Source organism: Triticum aestivum, chromosome 7B (genome assembly GCF_018294505.1).
Source record: "Triticum aestivum cultivar Chinese Spring chromosome 7B, IWGSC CS RefSeq v2.1, whole genome shotgun sequence".
Lineage (NCBI taxonomy): Eukaryota > Viridiplantae > Streptophyta > Magnoliopsida > Poales > Poaceae > Triticum > Triticum aestivum.
Window position 1 is genome coordinate 62,041,991 of NC_057813.1, and position 20,996 is coordinate 62,062,986.

General features: G+C 48.4%; 2 protein-coding genes and 1 pseudogene across 2 annotated transcripts; 1 reads left to right on the forward strand and 2 right to left on the reverse strand.

Moving 5' to 3' along the window:
* On the forward strand, positions 1-5,450 carry LOC123156071 (cyclic nucleotide-gated ion channel 17). Its single transcript, XM_044574234.1, has 7 exons — positions 1-361; positions 938-1,436; positions 2,218-2,430; positions 2,568-2,857; positions 3,080-3,191; positions 4,011-4,247; positions 4,404-5,450. The coding sequence occupies exons 1-7, from the start codon at positions 291-293 to the stop codon at positions 5,070-5,072; spliced, it is 2,091 nt and encodes a 696-aa protein (XP_044430169.1). The 5' UTR covers positions 1-290; the 3' UTR covers positions 5,073-5,450.
* Positions 5,451-6,570: 1,120 nt separating this feature from the next.
* LOC123156070 (putative disease resistance protein RGA3) lies at positions 6,571-11,023 on the reverse strand (annotated as a pseudogene).
* Positions 11,024-16,085: 5,062 nt separating this feature from the next.
* Positions 16,086-19,161, reverse strand: LOC123159542 (UDP-galactose/UDP-glucose transporter 7). The gene is made up of 7 exons (XM_044577373.1): positions 18,909-19,161; positions 17,908-18,013; positions 17,563-17,808; positions 17,313-17,423; positions 17,076-17,234; positions 16,680-16,823; positions 16,086-16,590 (listed from the first exon to the last, which is right to left on the reverse strand). Exons 1-7 carry the CDS (start codon positions 18,944-18,946, stop codon positions 16,423-16,425), a joined length of 972 nt encoding a protein of 323 aa, XP_044433308.1. The 5' UTR covers positions 18,947-19,161; the 3' UTR covers positions 16,086-16,422.
* Between the last annotated feature and the right edge of the window lie 1,835 nt (positions 19,162-20,996).

Here is a 20,996-nt window from a genome sequence, read left to right on the forward strand (position 1 = left end):
GCAAAAAAACACTCTTCCGGTCTCCCTCCCTCCCCTTCCCTCCATCCAGGTAGTTTCATTCCGCTCCCCCCCTCTTCCCTCCAGGCTCCAGCTCCGCGCGGCCCCGCGCGCCAGCCACGATCCCGACCCGGCCGCCGCGGCTCCCCTCCCGTCTCCTCCGGCGCAACCCCGCCCGCCGGGCGAGCGGAGGGAGCCTAGCTCGGCGGCGGCCTCCGCCTTCCAGCACCCGATTGTCTGGCGGGTGGCGGCGGCGAGCAAGCCGTGGAGGAGTTCATGGTCCTTGCGGCCGGATGGAGTACGCCATGTTCGGGTCCAGGAGGGTCGACGACGACACGGGGTTCAGGCGCCAGCGGACCGTCAGGTGAGCAACGGCCTGCTACTCCCGCTTTGCTCTTGCTTGCTGGCCTCTTTGCTCGGGAGCATGGAGATTGGTTGCCGTCTTTAGCTAGCTTGGGGAGGTTAATTGGGGGCGTGGGTGAGATGGGCGCGGCTTCGCTGCCGATTTTCCTTCCTGTTCCGATGGGGGTTCGAGGAGGAGCATAAGAGGAATATTCTCGGATTGGGCTGATGGGTTGGTGGCTGCTGTTAGAAGATGGCTGCTGCTGATGTGTGTTCTTAGCCTGACCACCGGTTCATATATGGCTCCTGTGTGGCTTTATAATGCTTCACTTTGGTTCCTTAGCAAAACAGTAGTCTGGTAGCGAGTCCTCCAGAAGTTGTTTGATAGCTGTGCATCTGTGATGGAGATGGGCCACTTCAACTTCCATGAGCAGTGTAAGATTAGATTCATAAATGGGGATGAAGTGGGAAAAAAATAATCTGAAATAGCCTTACACCTGCTGGTTGTGCCGACCGCTGATGAGCTGAAATGACCATGTCTAACTTCAGAATTGTTGTCGCATATTCAAATGAGTGCCAATTCTGTTTTCATTGCAAGATTCCGCGACGAGAGGGCAAAGGCAACGATGCCTATTCACCAGAAACAGGCTGGTCCGGCTGCTCGCAAGCTTGGCGTGGGGAACTGGGGGAAGAACAGGATTTTCGTAGCAGGACAAGACCTTCCCCACAAGAGGATCATCGACCCAACGAGCGATTTCATCTTGTTATGGAACTACGTCTTCCGCGTCTCTTGCTTCGTCGCCCTGTTCATGGACCCTCTCTACTTCTACGTGCCTAAAATCATATATGGCACAACTACTTCATGCGTCGGGAAAGACAGACACCTGGCCATCATCATCACCGTCTTCCGGTCGATCGCCGATCTCTTTTATGTCATCCAGATTGTGATAAAGTTCATGACTGCATATATTAATCCAAGCTCCAAGTCGGGGGTTTTCGGCAGAGGGGAGCTGGTTACAGATCCTAATGAAATTGCAAAGAAGTATCTGAGATCTGACTTTGTAGTTGATTTAGTGGCTTCAATTCCTGTACCACAGGTATTTTTCATCGTTTCCGATCCATTACTTGACGTTACGGGTTGGGAAACATTTGTTTGCACACTGTTTAATTTAGCACTTTTTTTTAGTGACCGATTCATTTAGCACTTACCTAGATGGCCATGAACTGCTAAATTTTTGGAGGTGGTAAGATCAAGTTGAGGGGATGTTCCTCTTGCAGATGAAATAATCTATTTTATGTGGTATAAGCACCGTGTGTATTTTGATGTGTCCACAGGCCACACCATAACAAAGAAAGGATAGGTGGCCTGGTTGGTCCGTTAAGGATTCTCTAAAGTATTATATCTGAAATAGAATATAAATAAAATATTAGCTCCCATAGTTCATGATCATCAGAAGTGAAATATTGTTTAGTTGAATTCTTCATGCAAGTAGCTATCAGGTACTAATATAGGTGCAAACAATGAACTTTTTTGTAACGATAGAAAAAGGCAGGCTCTGTTTTCTTATTACAAAAGCAGAACATTCTGAACTAAACGCTGCAGTAAATTAATGCTATGCTGCGTATTGTGTGCTTTTGCTATCTGTTGAACTGGATACCAAAACATAATTCGTCCTAATATTGGTCACTACTCTTCAATTTTATGTGGCTCTGAGATGCTTGCTTTGATGGCAAGATTATTCCTTTCATCGAACATGAAAGTAGTGGATCTCAACTTCCTATCACCTTATCTCTATAATCGTGATTTCCTTGAGGTCAAGGAAACTGCAATGGTATACCTTTCTGTTATCTGACAGTTTTTCCTTTCTTTTGTTGCAGATCATTACTTGGTCCGTGATACCAGCTATTAAGTATACTTGGTCTGGGCATAATAATGACATGCTGTTCCTGGCTGCTCTTTTTCAGTATATTCTGAGATTATATCTAATATCTTCCTTGAATAGCAAAATTCTCAAAGTTACTGGAGCTTTTTCAAAGACCGCCTGGCAGGGAGCTGTGTCCAATCTGCTATTATATATGACTGCCAGTCATGTACGTTATCTATTTAGTTATATGAGTTTTTGTATCCAGTCTTTCTCTAGTATACTTCCTTCCAAGTTGTGGTTGCATATTTTTCATTTTACTAGCATGTGACAGGAGACTGCTTGACATGCATTTCTCCTTTTCAGGTTTTAGGAGCATTGTGGTACCTGCTGTCTGTTGATCGCCAGACCGCATGCTGGCAAAAGTACTGCAATGAGGAAGTTGGTTGCCATAATAAATACCTGTCTTGTAACGCAAAGCCAGATCCAAATTGGGCAAAGAATAGTACTATCTTTGATGCCTGTAATGCTAGTAACAAAACCTTAACCACTTTCGACTTTGGTATGTTTGGGACATTGTTGTCAAACAGAGCTCCAGGCCATAGATTCCTGAAGAAGTACTTGTATTGCCTTTGGTGGGGCTTACAAAATCTAAGGTATGACAATAGCTGAACAACACTACTTCTCGTAACAATAGTGATCTGATAATTAAGATGCAAAATTCTGGACATTATTGGCTACACTCTCTGATAAAGCAAGTTCCAGAGACCTTACTCTTACATATGGAACTATAACTCTGTAGTGGTACATTCCGATAAATCTGAGCTGGTATAAAGATTCTATTAGTTGCTAACGTGGTATATTATTCGTTGAAACAGTTGCTATGGCCAGACTTTGAGTGTAAGTACCTATATTGGCGAGACATTGTATGCCATATTCTTGGCGGTGCTTGGTCTAGTTTTGTTTGCCCATTTGATTGGGAATGTTCAGGTACTTCTACATTATAATCTACACTTACTTTCATGGGTGACTCATGAAACTAATTTGATAATATAACTTACATGCCATTACCCCCCTTTCTAATCTACTTCTTTTGCCAACCATTTTCTGATGCTAAGTCCCACTACTTGTCTAGCCTCGGTATCTCTATCTTCATATGATGCCGTCACTGTCAATTTTGCTCAAAATTCTAGCGGCGTTTCATATCCTTAGTTATTTTCTTAGCTTGGAAACTAGGCATTAGGATTATTGGTCAATCCGTCAATGTTTGCTTAAGTTTGCAAATAATGTGGTGCTCATTGCACTTTACAACTTCTCAAACGTGTTATCTTTGGCATAGTCCATAGCTTTAAGAACAGAGGCATGAGCTGAGTCCTTGTGCCTGGTGATATGCTTGGTTAACACACATTGGGGATTTCAATATGTTCTTCAGACTAACAAGTATCACTAGGCTGAGTTTTTGTCTGGACGAGGTCATAATTTTGTGTGCACCTCCCACTTAGATTGTGTATTTAAACTGGCTTGCCTTTTCTTTTGTTCTTAGAGCCAACAAATAAGTATTTAGCCCCTAACCTTATTAAACCAGCTCCACGATCCTATTTTATACATGCATTACTTGGATTTTATTTTTTATGGGGTGATGAAAACAGCTTTCCGCTTGGGCATTTTCCATTTTACCTCTGCTCTAGTAATTAATAAACCATCATACTGATAACACCAAAAAGGGCCCTTTTGTTTCTTTTACTTCACACTTCTCAACATAACTATTTGCAAGAAACAGTGGGCTTATTACAATACATTATCTGCCAGACCTACCTACAATCTATCACTGCAAGGGTTGAAGAGTGGAGAGTAAAGCAAAGAGATACCGAAGAGTGGATGAAACATCGCCAACTTCCTCCTGTACTACGGGAAAGGGTGAGAAGATTTATTCACTACAAGTGGCTTGCAACTCGAGGCGTGGACGAAGCATCTATATTGAAGGCTCTGCCTGCAGATCTTCGCCGTGACATCAACCGTCACCTTTGTTTGGATCTTGTTCGCCGGGTAAAATTAACCTTCCTACTACTGTACTTCTTTTTGTTGTTTGAACAATTGCACAGACTTAGTAAACTTCACATCCATCTGATGATTGAGTTCATGGCATTACAAATCACTTGATGCTTGAGTCTCACTACTACTTCTCATATCGCTACGTTTCAGGTGCCATTCTTCTCACAGATGGACGACCAGCTCCTCGACGCCATCTGCGGGCGCCTCGTCTCGTCCCTGAGCACCAAGGGCACGTACACGGTCCGTGAGGGCGACCCAGTGACCGAGATGCTCTTCATCATCCGCGGCAAGCTGGAGAGCTCCACCACCGATGGTGGCCGGACGGGCTTCTTCAACTCAATCATTCTCAAATCCGGCGATTTCTGCGGCGAAGAACTTCTCGGATGGGCCCTCGTCCCCAGGCCGACCGTCAACCTGCCATCTTCCACCAGGACGGTGAAGGCGCTCGTCGAGGTGGAGGCGTTCGCGCTCCAGGCCGAGGACCTCCGGTTCGTCGCCAGCCAGTTCAGGCGGCTCCACAGCCGGAAGCTGCAGCACACCTTCCGGTACTACTCCCACCACTGGAGGACCTGGGCGGCCTGCTTCATTCAAGCTACCTGGCGCCGTCACAAGCGGCGGAGGCTGGCCAGGGACCTCATGATGAGGGAGTCCTCCTCCATGCGATCATATGAGGATGGCAACGGCGGTGGCTCCTTCGCCGAGCACGGTATGTCGGTGAAGATCATGGCCGCGGCCAGGAAAGGGTCTGATAGCCACAGGGAGCTGCCTAAGTTCCGGAAGCCCTCGGAGCCGGACTTCTCAGTGGAGCACGACGACTAGGAGAAAGGGTTGCCATATTATTGTTCGCCACGACGGCGATCGCTGGTCGCAGACTGAGGCGTCCTTTGCGATGATCTGTAAATATGAAGCTGAGTTTGGGGCTCAAGCTCACCGGTGACTGACTGCTCATCTCAGGGAAATGCTCAAGCTAGATTTGGGGCAGGGTAGACTGGTTGGCTTCTGGGGTTGGGTTTGGGAACGGTAGGACAGTTGCTGTCTGTAGGTTAGCTTTAGGATGCTCATATTGTACATCCAGATGTAATTATGTTTGAGTTATTCTTGTGACCTCAAAGGGGCACACTGCTGCTTGTATTGACTGGGCGATCAGATTGTGTGCATTGGTTTGTTCTATTGTTTATATATGTATTTTTCCCTGAACTGCTGGGGTTGGTTTAACAGTGAGATCCTGAGCCCTCAGGTGGGTTCCCTGCTATTTGGGCGCGCCGTATAACTTCATGTAAAATGTCCTTGCACAACAGCCACAACACACACACATATTTAGCTACTAAATGTGATCATCTCCCACCCTGAGAGGCTGGAGGTCATTCTCAATTGCAGCTAACTGCGGCAACCTACAATGTGTACCGGCTGAAGTGAAACCATCATTCTGCATTACGGCAACCTATAACTGAAGTCTGTGGGCATCAGCTCCGGGAGCGGCATCTCAGCCGTCTGCCATCACTTATCCCCATTTCCTCGGACCATCTGCGCCACCCGCTAACTGAACTTAACCGAACCCTGCCGTGCTTCAGCTCTTCAGAGTTTTTCAGTTGCTTCACCGTGGCACTCGCGGCCATTAGCCAGCAATGCCCTGCGTATGCACTACCTTGTCCTGTGATGAACCAAGAGCGCCCTGACGAAACTGGATGTATTACTCCATAGTATTACTCCATATGAGCGGGACGCGGCTAATCTGCACCCGAGCTCATATGCTCCCGCATGAACAGTAAAATTGAAAAAAAAAAAAAATGTAAAAATTCTAATTTTTTTTTGAGTGAAACATTGACAAAAGTTCTAAGTGCCTGCAAAAATTCGTCATGAAATCACATTCCTAGAAGGCGTGGCAAAAAAAACAAAAAATGTACTCTGAAAAAGCTACTTTCAAACGCATTTTGAAGCACTGAATTTGTTTTTTTTGCCACGCCTTCTAGGGATGTGATTTCATGACGAATTTTTGCAGGCACTTAGAACTTTTGTCAATGTTTGTCTCAAAAAAAATTTGGAATTTTTTGAATTTTTTTCGATTTTTTTTCGATTTTACTGTTCATGCGGGAGCATATGAGCTCGGGTGAAGAATGGACTTTTCGATATGAGCGCGCATTCAAGGTTCTCCTGAGAGCAGAATTACAGTAACAAAAATAAACAGTAAAAGCGTTTTCCACCAGATAACAAATTAAGGACGATATCGGGGATCATTTAATCCTAAATCAACAACCTTTAATGGAATTGATCCCAAATTTACGCACAGACGGAGATATATAAGGGAACGATGAGCCTGTGACCACAACATACGGTTGTTGAGACAGATTACCACTGTCAGTAGTACAGCTACACAACTTCCTTTGTTGTCTCTCCATTCACTTGGAGTGCAAATCACATACAAATTCAAGCTTGGTTTAACAGTACTAAAATGTTCAGGTCTGGCAGTACTAGTAGTATTTAGTAGTGGAAGCAGTACACGATTATTAATTTCAGTACATACTCCCCCTGTGAACTAATATAAGAGCGTTTAGATCACTAAAGTAGTGATCCAAACACTCCTGTATTAGTTTACGGAGGGAGTACTTAGTATCTATCGTGGTACTAATTAATCTAGTTAGGTGCATGTTGTATCTACAAAAATCACATCTTCTGTTTTAGGAGAAGATGTTGTACAGATCCTTAAGCCAAATTCCTTGATCTGTGTGGAATTGCTTCAACCAAATTGCAGTAAGCACCACCTCTTGAGAAGGCCTCCTCCAAGTTGGGGCAATCTGTGATACCTAGTTCCTCCAGGACTGGGAGCTGCTGCAGGAGTCCCTCCGGTAGTGCCTCTATCCTTGGGCACCCCGCCACTACCAGCCTCCTGAGTGCAATGACTCCATACATTCCATCCGTAAATGCCGTCAAGGCATCACACCCATGCACATCGAGTTCTCTCAATTTTTTGACGTTCCCAAGAACTATTGGCATGGACACCAGCTTGGGACAACGACTGATGTACAATTTTTCAAGAGATGCAGGCAACTTTGGTACCTCCACCAAATTTTCACATTCTCGAATTATAAGATCCTGGAGTCGAGGAAGCAGGACATATTTGTCATCAGATATTGTTGATGGAATTGAACCGGTTAAGTTGCAGCACTGGTACAACTCTAGGCCTCGAATTTGATTCAAGTTTCCCAATTCTACCATTGGCCATTGTACTATATTACTGCTGCCTGAAATACACAGCGTTTCAACAAAACCAAAATGGTTCCATATATCCCGCTGTATTTGGGATGGTTCAGATGAGAAAAGACAGTCGCAACTTATTATACGTAGCTCCTTGATAAATCTGCAAGGTATTCTTTTCAGCTCTTCTTCAAAGCGCTCTAAATTTTCCGTCAAACCTCTGAGTGTCAGTTCCACGCGAGAGTCGCCAAGCCTCGAGAAATGAAGGTCCGCATGCTGCCAACCAACTGTAGGTTCCACTGAAATGATGCCTTTGCACTCAAGATTAAATTGCACAGACAAATTAATCACATGGTAAAGGGGAATGGCTCTTGCCGACTTTACAAGTAGTTGTTCAAGCAAAGGGAGCATCTTGGGCATGCTTTGCAGCATTGGGCATTCAGTAATTTCTAGCTTCTTGAGCTGAGAGAATGATACAACCGCTGCTTGTCCTGGCACCTCCTCGTGCCATCTCTCTAGCTTAGGCATGTCGGAAATTATCATGGCTTCCAACTTAGGAAAGAAAGGTGGTGGATAAATACAAGGTTGCCCAATGTCTGTATCATCATTACCAACACATATACTTTTCAAACTAGGAAAATTATCCAAACTCAGGTACCCGAGAGAGGGCATCTTCCATAATGGTGGAAGATCCTTGCAGTTCTTGCAGCTACTCAGATGAAGTTCGCTGAGATGTTCTAACTGTGTAGGGTTGTGCATCCATGATGATAATTTTGCACCATTATAATTAGATAATAGTAAAACTTCAAGTGCTTGGTGAGGACAAAGGGCCTCTAATATCTCTTCTGCATTACTATGTACTTAATTTCCAATATCTGTATTATAATGTGCATACCAGTTGAGTGATAATCGTTTCAAATTATGCTTGGAGGATATACTGCCCTCTTTAGCATTTTCTGCACTATGCACTTTTCTCAACTCAGTCAAAGAAAGAGCACCACCAAGACTCAAATCTTTCAGTTGATCAATTCCACGACCTGCATCACTATCAATGACGTAACTCGTCAGTGTCTGCAGAGAATTCAGCTGATTGATACCTTGTGGCATGTACTCCAAACGATTGCACCCAATGAGGAAGATGTGCCGAAGGCTGATCATATATCTCATGCCTTCTGGTAATTTCTTAAGTTCTTTACAACCAATGAGCTTCAAAGTCTGCAAGCTATACAACATGGCAGTGGTTTCAGGCAGTGCAGATAAACGAGAATAAGAACAATCTAGATAGCGAAGATGCTTGAAGTTTTTCATGTCTGTTATGATTGACAATGTCTTCAGTGCTCGTAGGGACATGAATTTTGACATGGCCATACTCAGAGACTTGTTCATATGCAGAGAAGTCTTACGCCACTCCAACCCCCTTCGGATTAATATTGTGCGGGCTTGGGGAGCTAGAATTTCCTTCATTACTGCAATAGTATTGTTACTGACACAATCAAGTGACAAATGTTGAACCTCATGCTGTAATGAATTGGTGTATGTGGATCCTTGCAGAATTTCTTGACATGGTGAAGATTCTTCCAGAATGAAGCAAACATTTCTGCTTACGGAATCAGCAAGATCATGCATGAGATCATGCATCTTGCAAGTAGTTACTCTGTGGATTAAGTCATCCTTGTCAATCTTTACATCTTGTAGGAAACATCTCCAAACTAGCACATCAAAAATTTGGTGGCCTCTTGTTTCTGATGCAATAAAGTCATTTGCCATCCATATCTGGACTAACATGTCTTTATCCATCAGGCTATCTTTGGAGAAAATAGCACAAAAGGAAAAACATATTTTTTCCTCCGATGACAAGTGATCATAGCTTAGTTGTAGTGCAGGTACAATCCCAGTAGTTGTGACGATGTTATCTTTCCAAACATCACTATCTAGAACAGAAAGCCACTGACTGTGATGCTTCGAAGAGAGTAAAGCTGCCATGGTCTTGATAGCAAGAGGCAATCCCTTGCACTTGTGGACAATACTCTTAGCCATTGAAACCAATTCCTCTCGCTTTTCCACTCCCCTTCCAAATGTGTTTTTGTGGAAAAGGTCCCATGATTGATCCTCATCTAGAAGTGAAATTTGATGTGGAGGAAGTGTGCCCATGATAGAAGCAACTTGACTGCTGCGGCTTGTCACAACTATAGCACTGCCTGAGCCAGCATGTGAGCATAACGAAGATCTCATATCGTCCCACTTTTGTCTATCTTCGTTCCAAACATCATCCAACACTAGGAGGTACTTTTTCTTGCCCAACGCCTCACTAAGTTTCTTCTGCAGTGCCTCCATCTGAGTCAGATCACACTTCTTCATCATGACCACTTCTATTACAGATCGGATTATTTCTTGGATGATGAACTTGTCAGAGACACAAACCCATATGACCAACTCAAAATGGTGGATGACTCGGTGGTCATTGTACACAAGTTGAGCAAGGGTGGTCTTACCAATTCCCCCCATACCAACAACGGGGAGCACCATGACATTATTATGGCTACTGTTGTTGTGGTCGAGCAATATCTTCACCACTTGTTCCCTCTCATCTTGTCTGCCCACAATCTCTGATTCATCGACAAGAGAGTGTGTTTGCGGACGAACAACGCTTGGTGCCTCAGCATGTTGTAAGAAGTGGAAATTATTCATCTCCGCGACAAGTTCACCAATCGTTTGAAGGGCACCCTTCAACTTCCAACTCATGTGAAGACGGAAAACAACCGGGCTATTGATTGTGAGGTACGTCAGCACCTGAAATGATAACAAATAAAGTGAAGGCTTCCATTTCCAAATTAAAACCTTTTATTGAAAATAGAGCCTGCCGGGGTTTGACGAGGACGAACCTTGCCCGGCGTGGAGCGGGAGTGGCTCTGGGCGCCAACACGGCGGCGCAGGGCCTCGTGGCGGAAGTCGTCGAGGACGTCGTCGGCTTGGCAGGCGGCGGTCTTGAGGTCCTTGATCCATCGACGGACGGCGGGGTTGGTGCGGCTCTTGGCGTCGGCGTCCAGCAAGATGCACTGGACGGCGGCGAGGTGGCGCTCCAGCTTCCGGCGGGCCTTGTCCAGCCCCCACGCCCGCAGCAGCTCGCCGACCAGCGCGTCGCCGGCCACGCTGCCCAGCAGTGGCATCAGCAGGGAGCCCATCTCAGCCGGTCGCCGGCGGTGGGTGGCTCAGTGGGCAGCGGTCCAGGCGAAAGTGAATGAATGTGCGAGAGAGCCCGTACCAAAATTCGAGAGGACGCTTTGCTTTGGTTGAGTGCGGAGGAAAAACAGGCCATGCTTTTGATCGCTTTTGCTACCAGTAGTAGTACTTTATTTGATTTGTCTCAAAAAAAAAACTTTATTTGATTTGCTTGGGCGCGGAGAAATGAGAAAAGAAGATGTACTAGTAAATTAAGACCTGGGATACAACTTTGCGTGTAAATTAAGGAGCGAGGGAAGAAAATCGGGCACTGCCGGCCGCTCACCGGAGTCGGGGCGCTGGTTGATACAAATTGTTACGGTGATCGATCGCTGACCGCAGGCTGCGGCGTCCATTGCGTTGATCTGTAAAGTATGAAGCTAAGTTGGGGCTCAAGGTCGACTATTCATCTCAGGGAAATGCTCAAGCTAGATTTGGGGCAGGGTAGACTGGTTGGCTTCTGGGGTTGGGTTTGGGAACGGTAGGACAGTTGCTGTAGGTTAGCTTTAGGATGCTCATATTGTACATCCAGATGTAATTATGTTTGAGTTATTCTTGTGACCTCAAAGGGGCACACTGCTGCTTGTATTGACTGGGCGATCAGATTGTGAGTGGGGTGTGTGTGTAAGCATGACAAAATATGTTGCCGCGAGCATGACAATTTCCTTCGGCAAACATACGTGGCAAATCTGAGGTCAGATTTGTCGTCCGGATGCAACGTCTGATGTGAGCTATCAAGTGTAAGAGCATCTCCAGCAGTTGGCGCCCCCCCACCCCCCACCCCCCACCCCCCTGAGGCATATTTTTCGCCGCCGGGGGGGGGGGGGGAGGGGGATTTCCACTCGTTGTGCCCCCCACGAACATGATGAGCGCGGCGGCATCGACGACCTCCTCGGCAAGCGCAAGGAGACGGGCGGTGGTGCGCTAGAGCACGACGGCGAGGCCGAGGCAGTGTTGCCGCACGACGACGCCCCGACCTCTCGCTGTCGCCGAAATGACTCCACAATGCTCCCGCTGCAATCGTCGTCGTCGTCGCACTCAAGTCTTCCTCGCCATCTCGTCTCTCCTCGGCCATGCGGCGGAGCGCCCCGTCCGTGCTGGGGGCCAGGGGTGGCCTGGCGAGGGGACGACTGGGATGCCAGCGAGGAGCGCAGAAGATGCTGGCACGGGCGGACCCGGCCTACCGGGGCACGCGAGCGGAGCCGGTCGGGGCGGAGCACAGGGGTCGCGGCAACGCGCGGCCGGGGCGGAGCGGGAGGCCGGGCGCGCGGCCGTACAGGGCTGGCGGGGCGCGGCGACCCGACGCAGGCGCAACCGAGAGGCCGCGGGGGGCGACGCTGCGGGCCGGAGCTGCGGCGGGGAGGCACCGGGCGGTGTCGGGCGGTCGGGATGCGGGCGGAGCTGGCACAGGGAGAGAGAAAGAGGACAAGGAGAGAGAAGGTGGGGGCTCTGCGAGGAGAAAGCGACGGGGAGAGATAATGTGGGGGAGATGTGGCTGCAGGTGGGCCACATGAGGTAAAAAAGTAGCGGTGGCGTCCCCAGCTGCCCCTGGGGGGCTGGGTTTGGGGTGGGATTGCCGGGGCTAATTTTACTCAAATCCGACGAAAAACAAGGCTTTGGGAGCGTGAGTGGAGCGTTTTTTATCGCCGGGACTGAAAAAGTGGTCATGGGGGTGTTCGGGGGGGGGGGGGGGTGTTCTTGAGGGTAGGGCTGGGCGTTCGGTTCCACCGAACCGTTCGGGTTGGTTCCTCGATGTATTTAAGACTTCGGTTTCGTCAAAATACAGACCGATCGGTCAATGGAAAATTAGCTAACCGAAGATTCTGTGCGTCGAAATTTCGGTTCGGTCGCCGGTTCCACCGAACAGCACCGAGATGTAGTTCGGATCGCTACCTTTTACCCATACTAGTAGCCGCAATGGCTACTTTATTCTCAATGTACAGTGTGTGTAGCTCTGCCTACTACTAAAGGCTACTCCCTCCTTTCGGGTTTATAGGGCTTATCTCAAAATTTTACTTTTTTCATTTTATAAGGCTCAATTTGGTTGTTCCCTATTACATGTTCAGATTCCAAGATGCATTAAATCATTGCATGCAAATATTAAGAGAAAATTAACCAATGCATGTACTTTATGTATGCATGCATTCAATTAATACATTGGTAAACATAATTTTTTGAGGAAAACAAGAGCATTAATTAGGTGCTTTTGCAAACTACAAAAAGTATTCCACCACTCACCATCTAACTTGGTTGGTGAGATTTTGAATTGAGCCCTATAAGACTAGCCACAATGCATAGTAACATGCACTAGTAACATATACAAATCCCTAGACTATGTTACTACCTTTATAGTGGGTAGTAACATAAATGTGGTAACATGCAAAGCTTCATTTATTAGGTTATAGACTCATATTGCATTGGGACATGTGATGTTACAGTAACTAGCTAAGTTACTGTAACTATCTCTCTCCTCATTAACTCATTGCCACATAAGCAAATTTGCTGAGTTGGACTCGATGTTACTGCTGAAGTTACTCCCACTGTGGCTAGTCTAAATCGAAAAAGAGGGAGTAGTTTCCTTTTGCTACTCCGTCTTATTGATTCTTCCGAAAAACTTTATTACCCTGTACAATTATTGATTCTCACTGCTCCATGCGGCTGTGGGGCTCGTGCTACTCCACAGTAGCAACAAAATTTATATCTGCAGCGGTTCACTGGATCAGGTTTGTCTCTTCCCGATGTGACTGTGGAGTACTAGTAGCGGACAGAAAATAGAGTCCATGCTCAGTGTTCACATATATAGCACTTGAGTACTACTCCCTCCGTTCCAAAATAGATGACCCAACTTTGTACTAAAGTTAATACAAAGTTGAGTCATCTATTTTGGAACGAAGGGAGTAGCTAGCAACAGGCGCGCAGGTCCTGACCTCTGCGTTTACTCGGTTTCGGTCTGCTCGGGTATTCGAGGGATAAACCCGGATTCACCGAACTTTCGTTTTTCAACATATGCAAACCGAATGTATCACCGAAGTACTCGGTTTCGGTGTATTCGGCTTCGGTGCCGGTTATTTCGGTTCGGGACATCGGTTTTCGGGTTATATGCTCAGCCCTACTTGGGGGGACGGCTGGAGGAGATGCTTTAGGATTTCGCCGATGTGCCGATCTCATCGGAGACAAACCACAAAGCATAAGCCAGGAGCTCACATGCACAAACCTGGTGGAAATGGGACAGCCATAAATGATGAGAACATATCCTCCCAATCAGTGTGGTAAAAAGTGAAGCCATGCTTTGCTACCTTAGCCCAGGACGGTCGGCATTTTGACAACATCATTCATTCCATCCACAGAGAAACCCTCAACGAAACCACCAAACGCCACCAAATCCACAGAGGCGAGTCAATTGAAGATGGATGACGAAGAGACTGAGCATCCTCCATTAAGCAGCCGCGGACGCCAGCCGCGGACACCTACCTAATGGCGTCACTCTTCTTGCCTATGCTCCTGATAGCCTTCTTCACCTTTTTCATTTTGCCTGAAGAAACCTCCTACGCCAGGAGGCAAGCAATCGTCTTGGCAGACCCAGGACAAGCTGTACCCAAGCCGGCAAGCAAGCGGTCAAGCTTTTTCACGAAGACCACCTCGTCAATACGTGCCCACATAGTGTCACAGTCAAAGATGGGAGACCGGACGGGATTCAGCGCCTCAGAAACGGGTGCCAAAGCACCTACCTCATCAACCTCAGCTCCAACAGACGCTACCAGGCCAACAAGCTCAGCTGAGAGAGCAGTACGTAGCAGCAACCAAACCTCCAAGGTCCACAAAGGCGAGCGCCTGACTCGGCTCCAATGAAGACGATGAGGTCGCGGTCGGCATATCCAAGTCCCCTCTAAGAGACCCCATCTCCTCAGGAAGCACCATCGAAATAGGCGAAGTGGTTTCCCCACAGAGCTTCTGAAGCTCAGGCATAATCTGCAGCACCGAAGCCACAACCTCGACAATGACTTCACTCCCAGAAGCAACCGTCACGACAGGCAACGGCAACCGACAAGCTGTAGCATGCGGGGAGAGATCTCCATACATGGCAGCTTCCCCATCGACAGAGCCAACCTGGATCTCGGGCAGCAGGGACACATCTGGCACAACCCCAATCTGAAGCTCAGGCAACGAAGACACATCCGGCACCACCTCTAGTTTGGCAAGAGCGGCCTCCGCCCTCCCCAAAACACTGCTGACACGCGCAAGGCAGTCGTGAAGCTCACTGCGAAGCATCTTGGTCTCCTCCACCAACCCGACGTGCTCAGCCGAGACAGACCGGAACTGCACATCTATCATCGAGACATCACCGGTGGATGCAGGCGATGGAGCATGACATAGGAGCAGCGAAGCTTGGTGGACAGGCTTCTTAGCACGACAGAAGCGAGCGATGTGTCTAGATCGAAGGCAGTATGTGCATCGGATTGGATCTCTGCAGGAGTGTGCGCGATGACCTCGAGAGAGACACCGGAAACACCTGTTTCTCAGCCACGCCAGAGGGGAACGCCGCACAGTGGTGGAAGGGCGACGAAAAGCTGTAGGAGGCGGTGAGCGGCGCCCCTTCAAGACAGTCTGCCATCCCCCAAGCTCACACTCGAGAACGGCCGTCGCCTCATCACGATGGAAGCATCCACGCCAATCCCCCCAACCCGGGTGCACGGGCGGGACGAACCGATCGCCTCCAGCAACATCGTGCGGCGCAGGAGCAGTGAGTGCAGGAGGTTGGCCGCCAGGCAGGCAAGGTCGTCCAGCAGGCGCCAAAGCAAAGGGATCCAGGCCCTCCTGGGAACAAGCCTTCCGCCCTCCTATGGCCGGGTCCGATCTGCGGCAAGCAAGTGCAGCGGCGGCGAACAACGGTGCTGGAGGGTCCACGGGCGCTGGCTCGGAGGGGAGCGAGCTCGATGGAGACGGACGCGAGCTCCAGGACGCAGCCGGTTGGAGGAGGGATGGAGCCACCTTGGGGTTGTCGACAGCAGCAGGCGCCGTCGTCGGAGCGGGGCAGCCACCAGCTGCCGCGGGCATGGGGGGCGTCGGCGTCGCAGTGGCCAGCGCCGGAGCTAGGCAGTCCGGTGTCGTCGTCGGCGTCGGAAGCAGGAGGTCCCGATCCAGATCTGACGGGGAAGACGATAGAGATGGCGACGGGACGACCACCGGCTTGAAGCCCACGGGCAGCGAGGGGGGAGGCGGTGGCAGCATGGCGGCTGGGCTGCGGGCCAGCGGTGGGGTGGCCGACGGGGCGGGAGTGGCCGCCGCCGGTGCGCTAGTAGGAGAGCTCGGGGTCGGGTCCGCCTGGCTTTTTCCGCTACGCCAAGTTTTTAACATTGCCTGGTAGTTGAGTTCTGGCTGCATGCAGATTTCTCAACAAAGGGAAAAAAAGTTACAGGTCTGTTTCTCTTCAAATGAGTGGATCATTCGGGGCAAAACCCACTGATAATCTTGCTAGTACAACTGACAGGAAAAAAGTACAGTGTGGCAACGATTCATCCGAACATTACAGTTACTAGATTCCCCGAGTTCACTCCCCCATGGACTATGGTGCTGCTGATAAACACACGGTGCTATTTGTAATAAAAGTAAAAAAGAAAGAGGAACGACTTTGTACCTTCCTCTGCACCAAATAGTGCTGCTGATGGACGGCGTCAAGAAAAAAAAATAGATTTATTGTCTCCTTAAGAATGCCATGTAACTACGTGAGCTATATCGAGCACTGACCCCGGCGGCGCTGCTACTTGTGCGGATGCGACTCTTCGTCGGGTGCGACCCTTCGTGGCAGTTTCTTCTTCTGCGTGTACTTTGCGTAAGAATACCACACGCCGCCGAACGTGTTGATCACCAGCCCGGTGACGTTGAGAGCGTGCACCTTGACGCCTCCCAACACCACGAAACCCAGGGTCTGAAAGGTCGACGATACAAACATGACATCAGATGCTTAAATTCTACAAGGTCGGAGCTAAAAAGCACATCATAGACTGATAGACGTACCGTGGACCCGACGCCCTTGAGAACTCCTACTATCGTGGTTGTCAGGGCAGAGTTTACGATTGTGCACCAGAACATGGTGTAATTGAGAACAATGCCCATCACCAGTGAAATTAGAAGAATAACACTAAATGATGCAGAGGCTGTCTGCATTTCAAGAGATAACAGATAAGTATCTTGGAACAGAGCAAACTAGAAAGCATCTGATGCGGAAACAAACAGTCAGGATCTAAGGCATATTATGTTTGCTAACATTTTAAGTGCCAGTCCATCTGATCTAGAATCCTAGTATGAATGTTGCGCAGTCATGAGCTAAAGGGGATCTGAACAAAGCACAAACAGATTGCCATCTCATATGTGCTAATTAAGTTTGATAAACCTATACCCACACTAACCTACCTTTTCTGACAGAACTGAAAGAGAATGGGGAAATTCTCCGGTTGCAACAATGATGAAAAACAGAAATGGAATCGACAATATGCTGTTATAGAACATCAACTCCATTGAGGAAAGACCATCATCTGCGCCTGATTTCTCCACAAGAATCAAATACATCGTCTGCATACACACTATGTCAGTTAGCACTATAGCCAATTCTTGTGTGTGCGTGGTGTTAACCAGATTACAAAAGCTAACCTGAAAGAAGACCGATATTAGAGCCATACTGTATCCATACAAGTCAAAAGAAAAATCTCCAAGTGCTGCAACAAGGACACCTAAGGCAGTGCAGACAACTGAAAGCGACACCTAAAACAATTTGCAAAGATGAGGAAGTGCTTCTAGTAATAAGCCATCCCTTCCAGAGGGAAAGCTCTGCAGGCCTGTGTTTGGATATGTGTGTAGATGGAAAAAAGGAAACCATTGCATGAGGGGAAAGCATTTTTACCTGGGTTGATGGTTTCCCCTTCCCCCTTAAGAACCCAGACACCAAAACGGCAAGGGGTGTGAGCCTCTTAATTGCAATATACATAGGGATGTTAACCCCTTTCAAGCTTGCCAGAGCAAATGCGACATTTGCATTATAGAAAATTGACACTGGGAGAAGCTTCTTTGCTGTTGCCATGCTGAGATCTTTCCTTTTAGACATTCCCAGAACTTGCCCGAAATGTATGAAAAGTGCGGTAGCTAATTGCTGTAGAAATAAGGGATAGTGAACAACCCATCCAGGCTAGAAGAAACATATTAATAAGCAACGTTTTTATGGGCATTCGTCGGTAATGCTGAGACATACCTGTAAAGTGAGGAGGGTCATGGAGTGAACATACTGCATAATAACTGCTTTGTTCACAAAAACCATTGCCATGGATGCAACTCCATATGAAAAGGCCGAAGATAAGCTGCAAGGGCATATAAACAGGGAGATGGTCAGGCACACCTCATGGCCAATGCATATCTCATCCAATTCTGATCATGACAGTTGATGTATAAAAAACCCCTTATCTTCTAGACAATCTAGCAGCAGGTGTCAAATTTAGTTTGGATAGTGCAAGAGAAGAGTCACCAGCCCTCTCTGCCCCTGCATATGCAGGTCCCCAGTAAGCAGCCCAACAATGTTTAATTGCTCTTAGTAGATTAATTAAGTAAATCAAGAATGCAACTTGTTCGTTGTTTTTTTGCCAGTGTTAGTAGTCCTAGCCCCATACATATGGTTTAACATTTGCCATATGCATGCATTCGCCATATACTATCAACTGCTTTTTAGGAAACTATCATATCAGGCAGACAGATATATATATAGGTCGACCTACACAACAATTGGATAGTAAAGCCCAAAGATTCCATCCAGTTTTTCAGGTAGCGTCAGACATTTCTGTGGAGCCAGCCAGCCATATTTGTGAGGTGAAAAATAGATTGTGTAGTAGTAAGGCTCCATCCAGTGTTTCAGATAGTCCCCAACATTTCAACGAAACCAGGCATATTTCCTCAGGTGAAAGCTAGACCGCGTCACTCAAATCCAAATCCTACCCCCCAGGCCCCAGCCCAGCCTACACAAGAACCGCCTCTCGCCTCCGTCATGAGCCGCGTTCAGAGCAGCCATTTGCCACTGCGGCGAGCCCAGTGACCGCTGGAATCAGAAGTGTTGCGCCCAAGAAGTGACAGAAACCACCCCAATCCGCGCACAGCTTTCGCCCCAGGTCGGGCGGCGGAATTCGTTGCAAGGCCACGGGACGAGGACGGGATCAGGCAAGGAGATGGCTTGAGGAAGGGGGGCGGGAGCAGGGGAGGTCGCACCTGAGGAAGGAGCTGGGCTCGCCGGCCTCCAGCCCCATCGCGCGCCTCCGGCGAAGCCGATCCCCCCCGCTCCCGCCGCGCGCGTGCTACGGGGACCTCTGCTCTGGCGCGGGTCGGGCTCGATCTGGCGCGTGGGAGAGTGGGCCTCGAGATTGGCGGGGGTGTGTGTGTGGCCCGTGTGGGGGTATTACCCGGGGGACTCCCTCCATTAGCGACCTGGTTATTCAGTTAATCGCCATTGATTTGATTATCGCCGCGGGCGTGACGGGGAAGTGATGCGCTCTCCTTTCCACGCCACGAAGCGGTGCATCACAAGCAAGTCCTACCGTGCTGACATTTTTTTAGCATCAGTACAGACACAGGCGCATATATACACGCACATACACTCACCCCTATGAACGTACACACGCACACCCTGCCCCTATGAGCACCTCCGAGAGACTGAGCCGGCATATCATCTTGAGATTTACGAAGCCACTGTAGGTGCCTCGTCGTCGACGGGAACGTCTCCTCCCACTGAAAGCGCATCACCGGAAATCCTGAAATAAATCAGGAGTAATGCGAGCATCAGGATTTGAACCCTGATGGGTTGGAATACCACTGTCTATCTAACCATCTCAACCACAGGTTGCTTCGCTATTGTACTGACATATGAAGCAAATTAATCCCTTCTCTCGAGCAAAATGCGCTAGTCTATAATAATTAATAAGCTCGGATGGCATGAACGCTTGGTCCACAAACTAAAATATTGCACATCTAGCAACGTTGATTCGGCGAACTGGGGTATCTTAGACGGTTAGATTCTTTGGAGTGGAACACCCCCATAAGGGTTCAAGTCCCGGTGATTGTATTTTTCTGAATTTATTTCAGACTTTTCAAGGATGCTCGTTTGGTGAGAAGAGACGTTCCAGTCGAATACAAGGAGTGCGTGTGTGCTTTCATATGTGGTGAGTGTGTGTGTGCATGTGGGCATCTACGATTGTATGTGTTCACAGAAAAGAGAGTTGTCGACTTGTTAAAGTGATATACACTTTGAGGAAAAGAACGGTTCAGAAAGTAAAAGAAGGACCAAAACTGATGTAAGGTTTTTCTGCGAGGTTTATACACTTCTCCCTTTCTCATTCTGATGCTCACGGTCACCATCGTCTTCTCTCTCTGAGATAGCGATACTTTCTTCTCGCTCATGTGCGGGGTGGACTCGCATTGCACGACGGCGTCATCGACCGAGGCCGGAGACAAACCCCAGGCACGCCCGGCCATGACCTGGGGCGTGAGCGCCCGCGCGCAGGCTTTGGGCATCGCCGCGCGATGTCCTGCTGCTACAATACAGTGAGGCAGGCCCGGGGCATGGCCTAATCCTGCCTCCCCCCCCCCCTGACCGAGGTGATGACTGTTTTGATCTCGGCCGAGCAGGGTCCACACTACAACCACAGCTACAAGCAGGACCTCGCCACTAATTGCACCAATCAATGTTAATGAGGAAACAAAAGATGGAGCTGGAAATGGACTCCAGAGGGAAGGATCTCTGGGTTGGGCGAGCCGAGAATCGGCAGAAGAGCGAACCAAAGGACCAGCTACTCAAGGGTTGAACCTCTGGGGCTGAGAGGATAGGGATAGGAGTCACCACTCAATGTAACCAAGGAACCTAACGTATATAAGGAAGACCAAGGGACCTACAAAACCCTAAGGCAACCAAATGTGAAGAAACACCATCTTCCACACGCCTCCACGAGATACGGAGAAACATCACCAGAACGAGGGTGAGGCGGGAAGACCTTATTCCGTATCAATGGCGACACCATCGTCTTGCCACCGCCAAACATAGACCTACCTAATGCCCCAAGAGACAAAAACTACGAGTCACATTGATAGATCTAGGCTCACCGCACACTCCCACCGATAGAGCCTGCAGAGGAGGAGGAGGTCGGCGATATACCAGTGGAGGAGGATGACGATGATGGACAAACCCTAGATCACCTTTGGAGTTGGGGCTGCATCCCATGGGAAACTATTGCCCTAACTTACTAAGGGTTAAGGTACCCCTAAGGCCAACTCTAATCGATCACCAGATCTATCCGGCTATAGAGG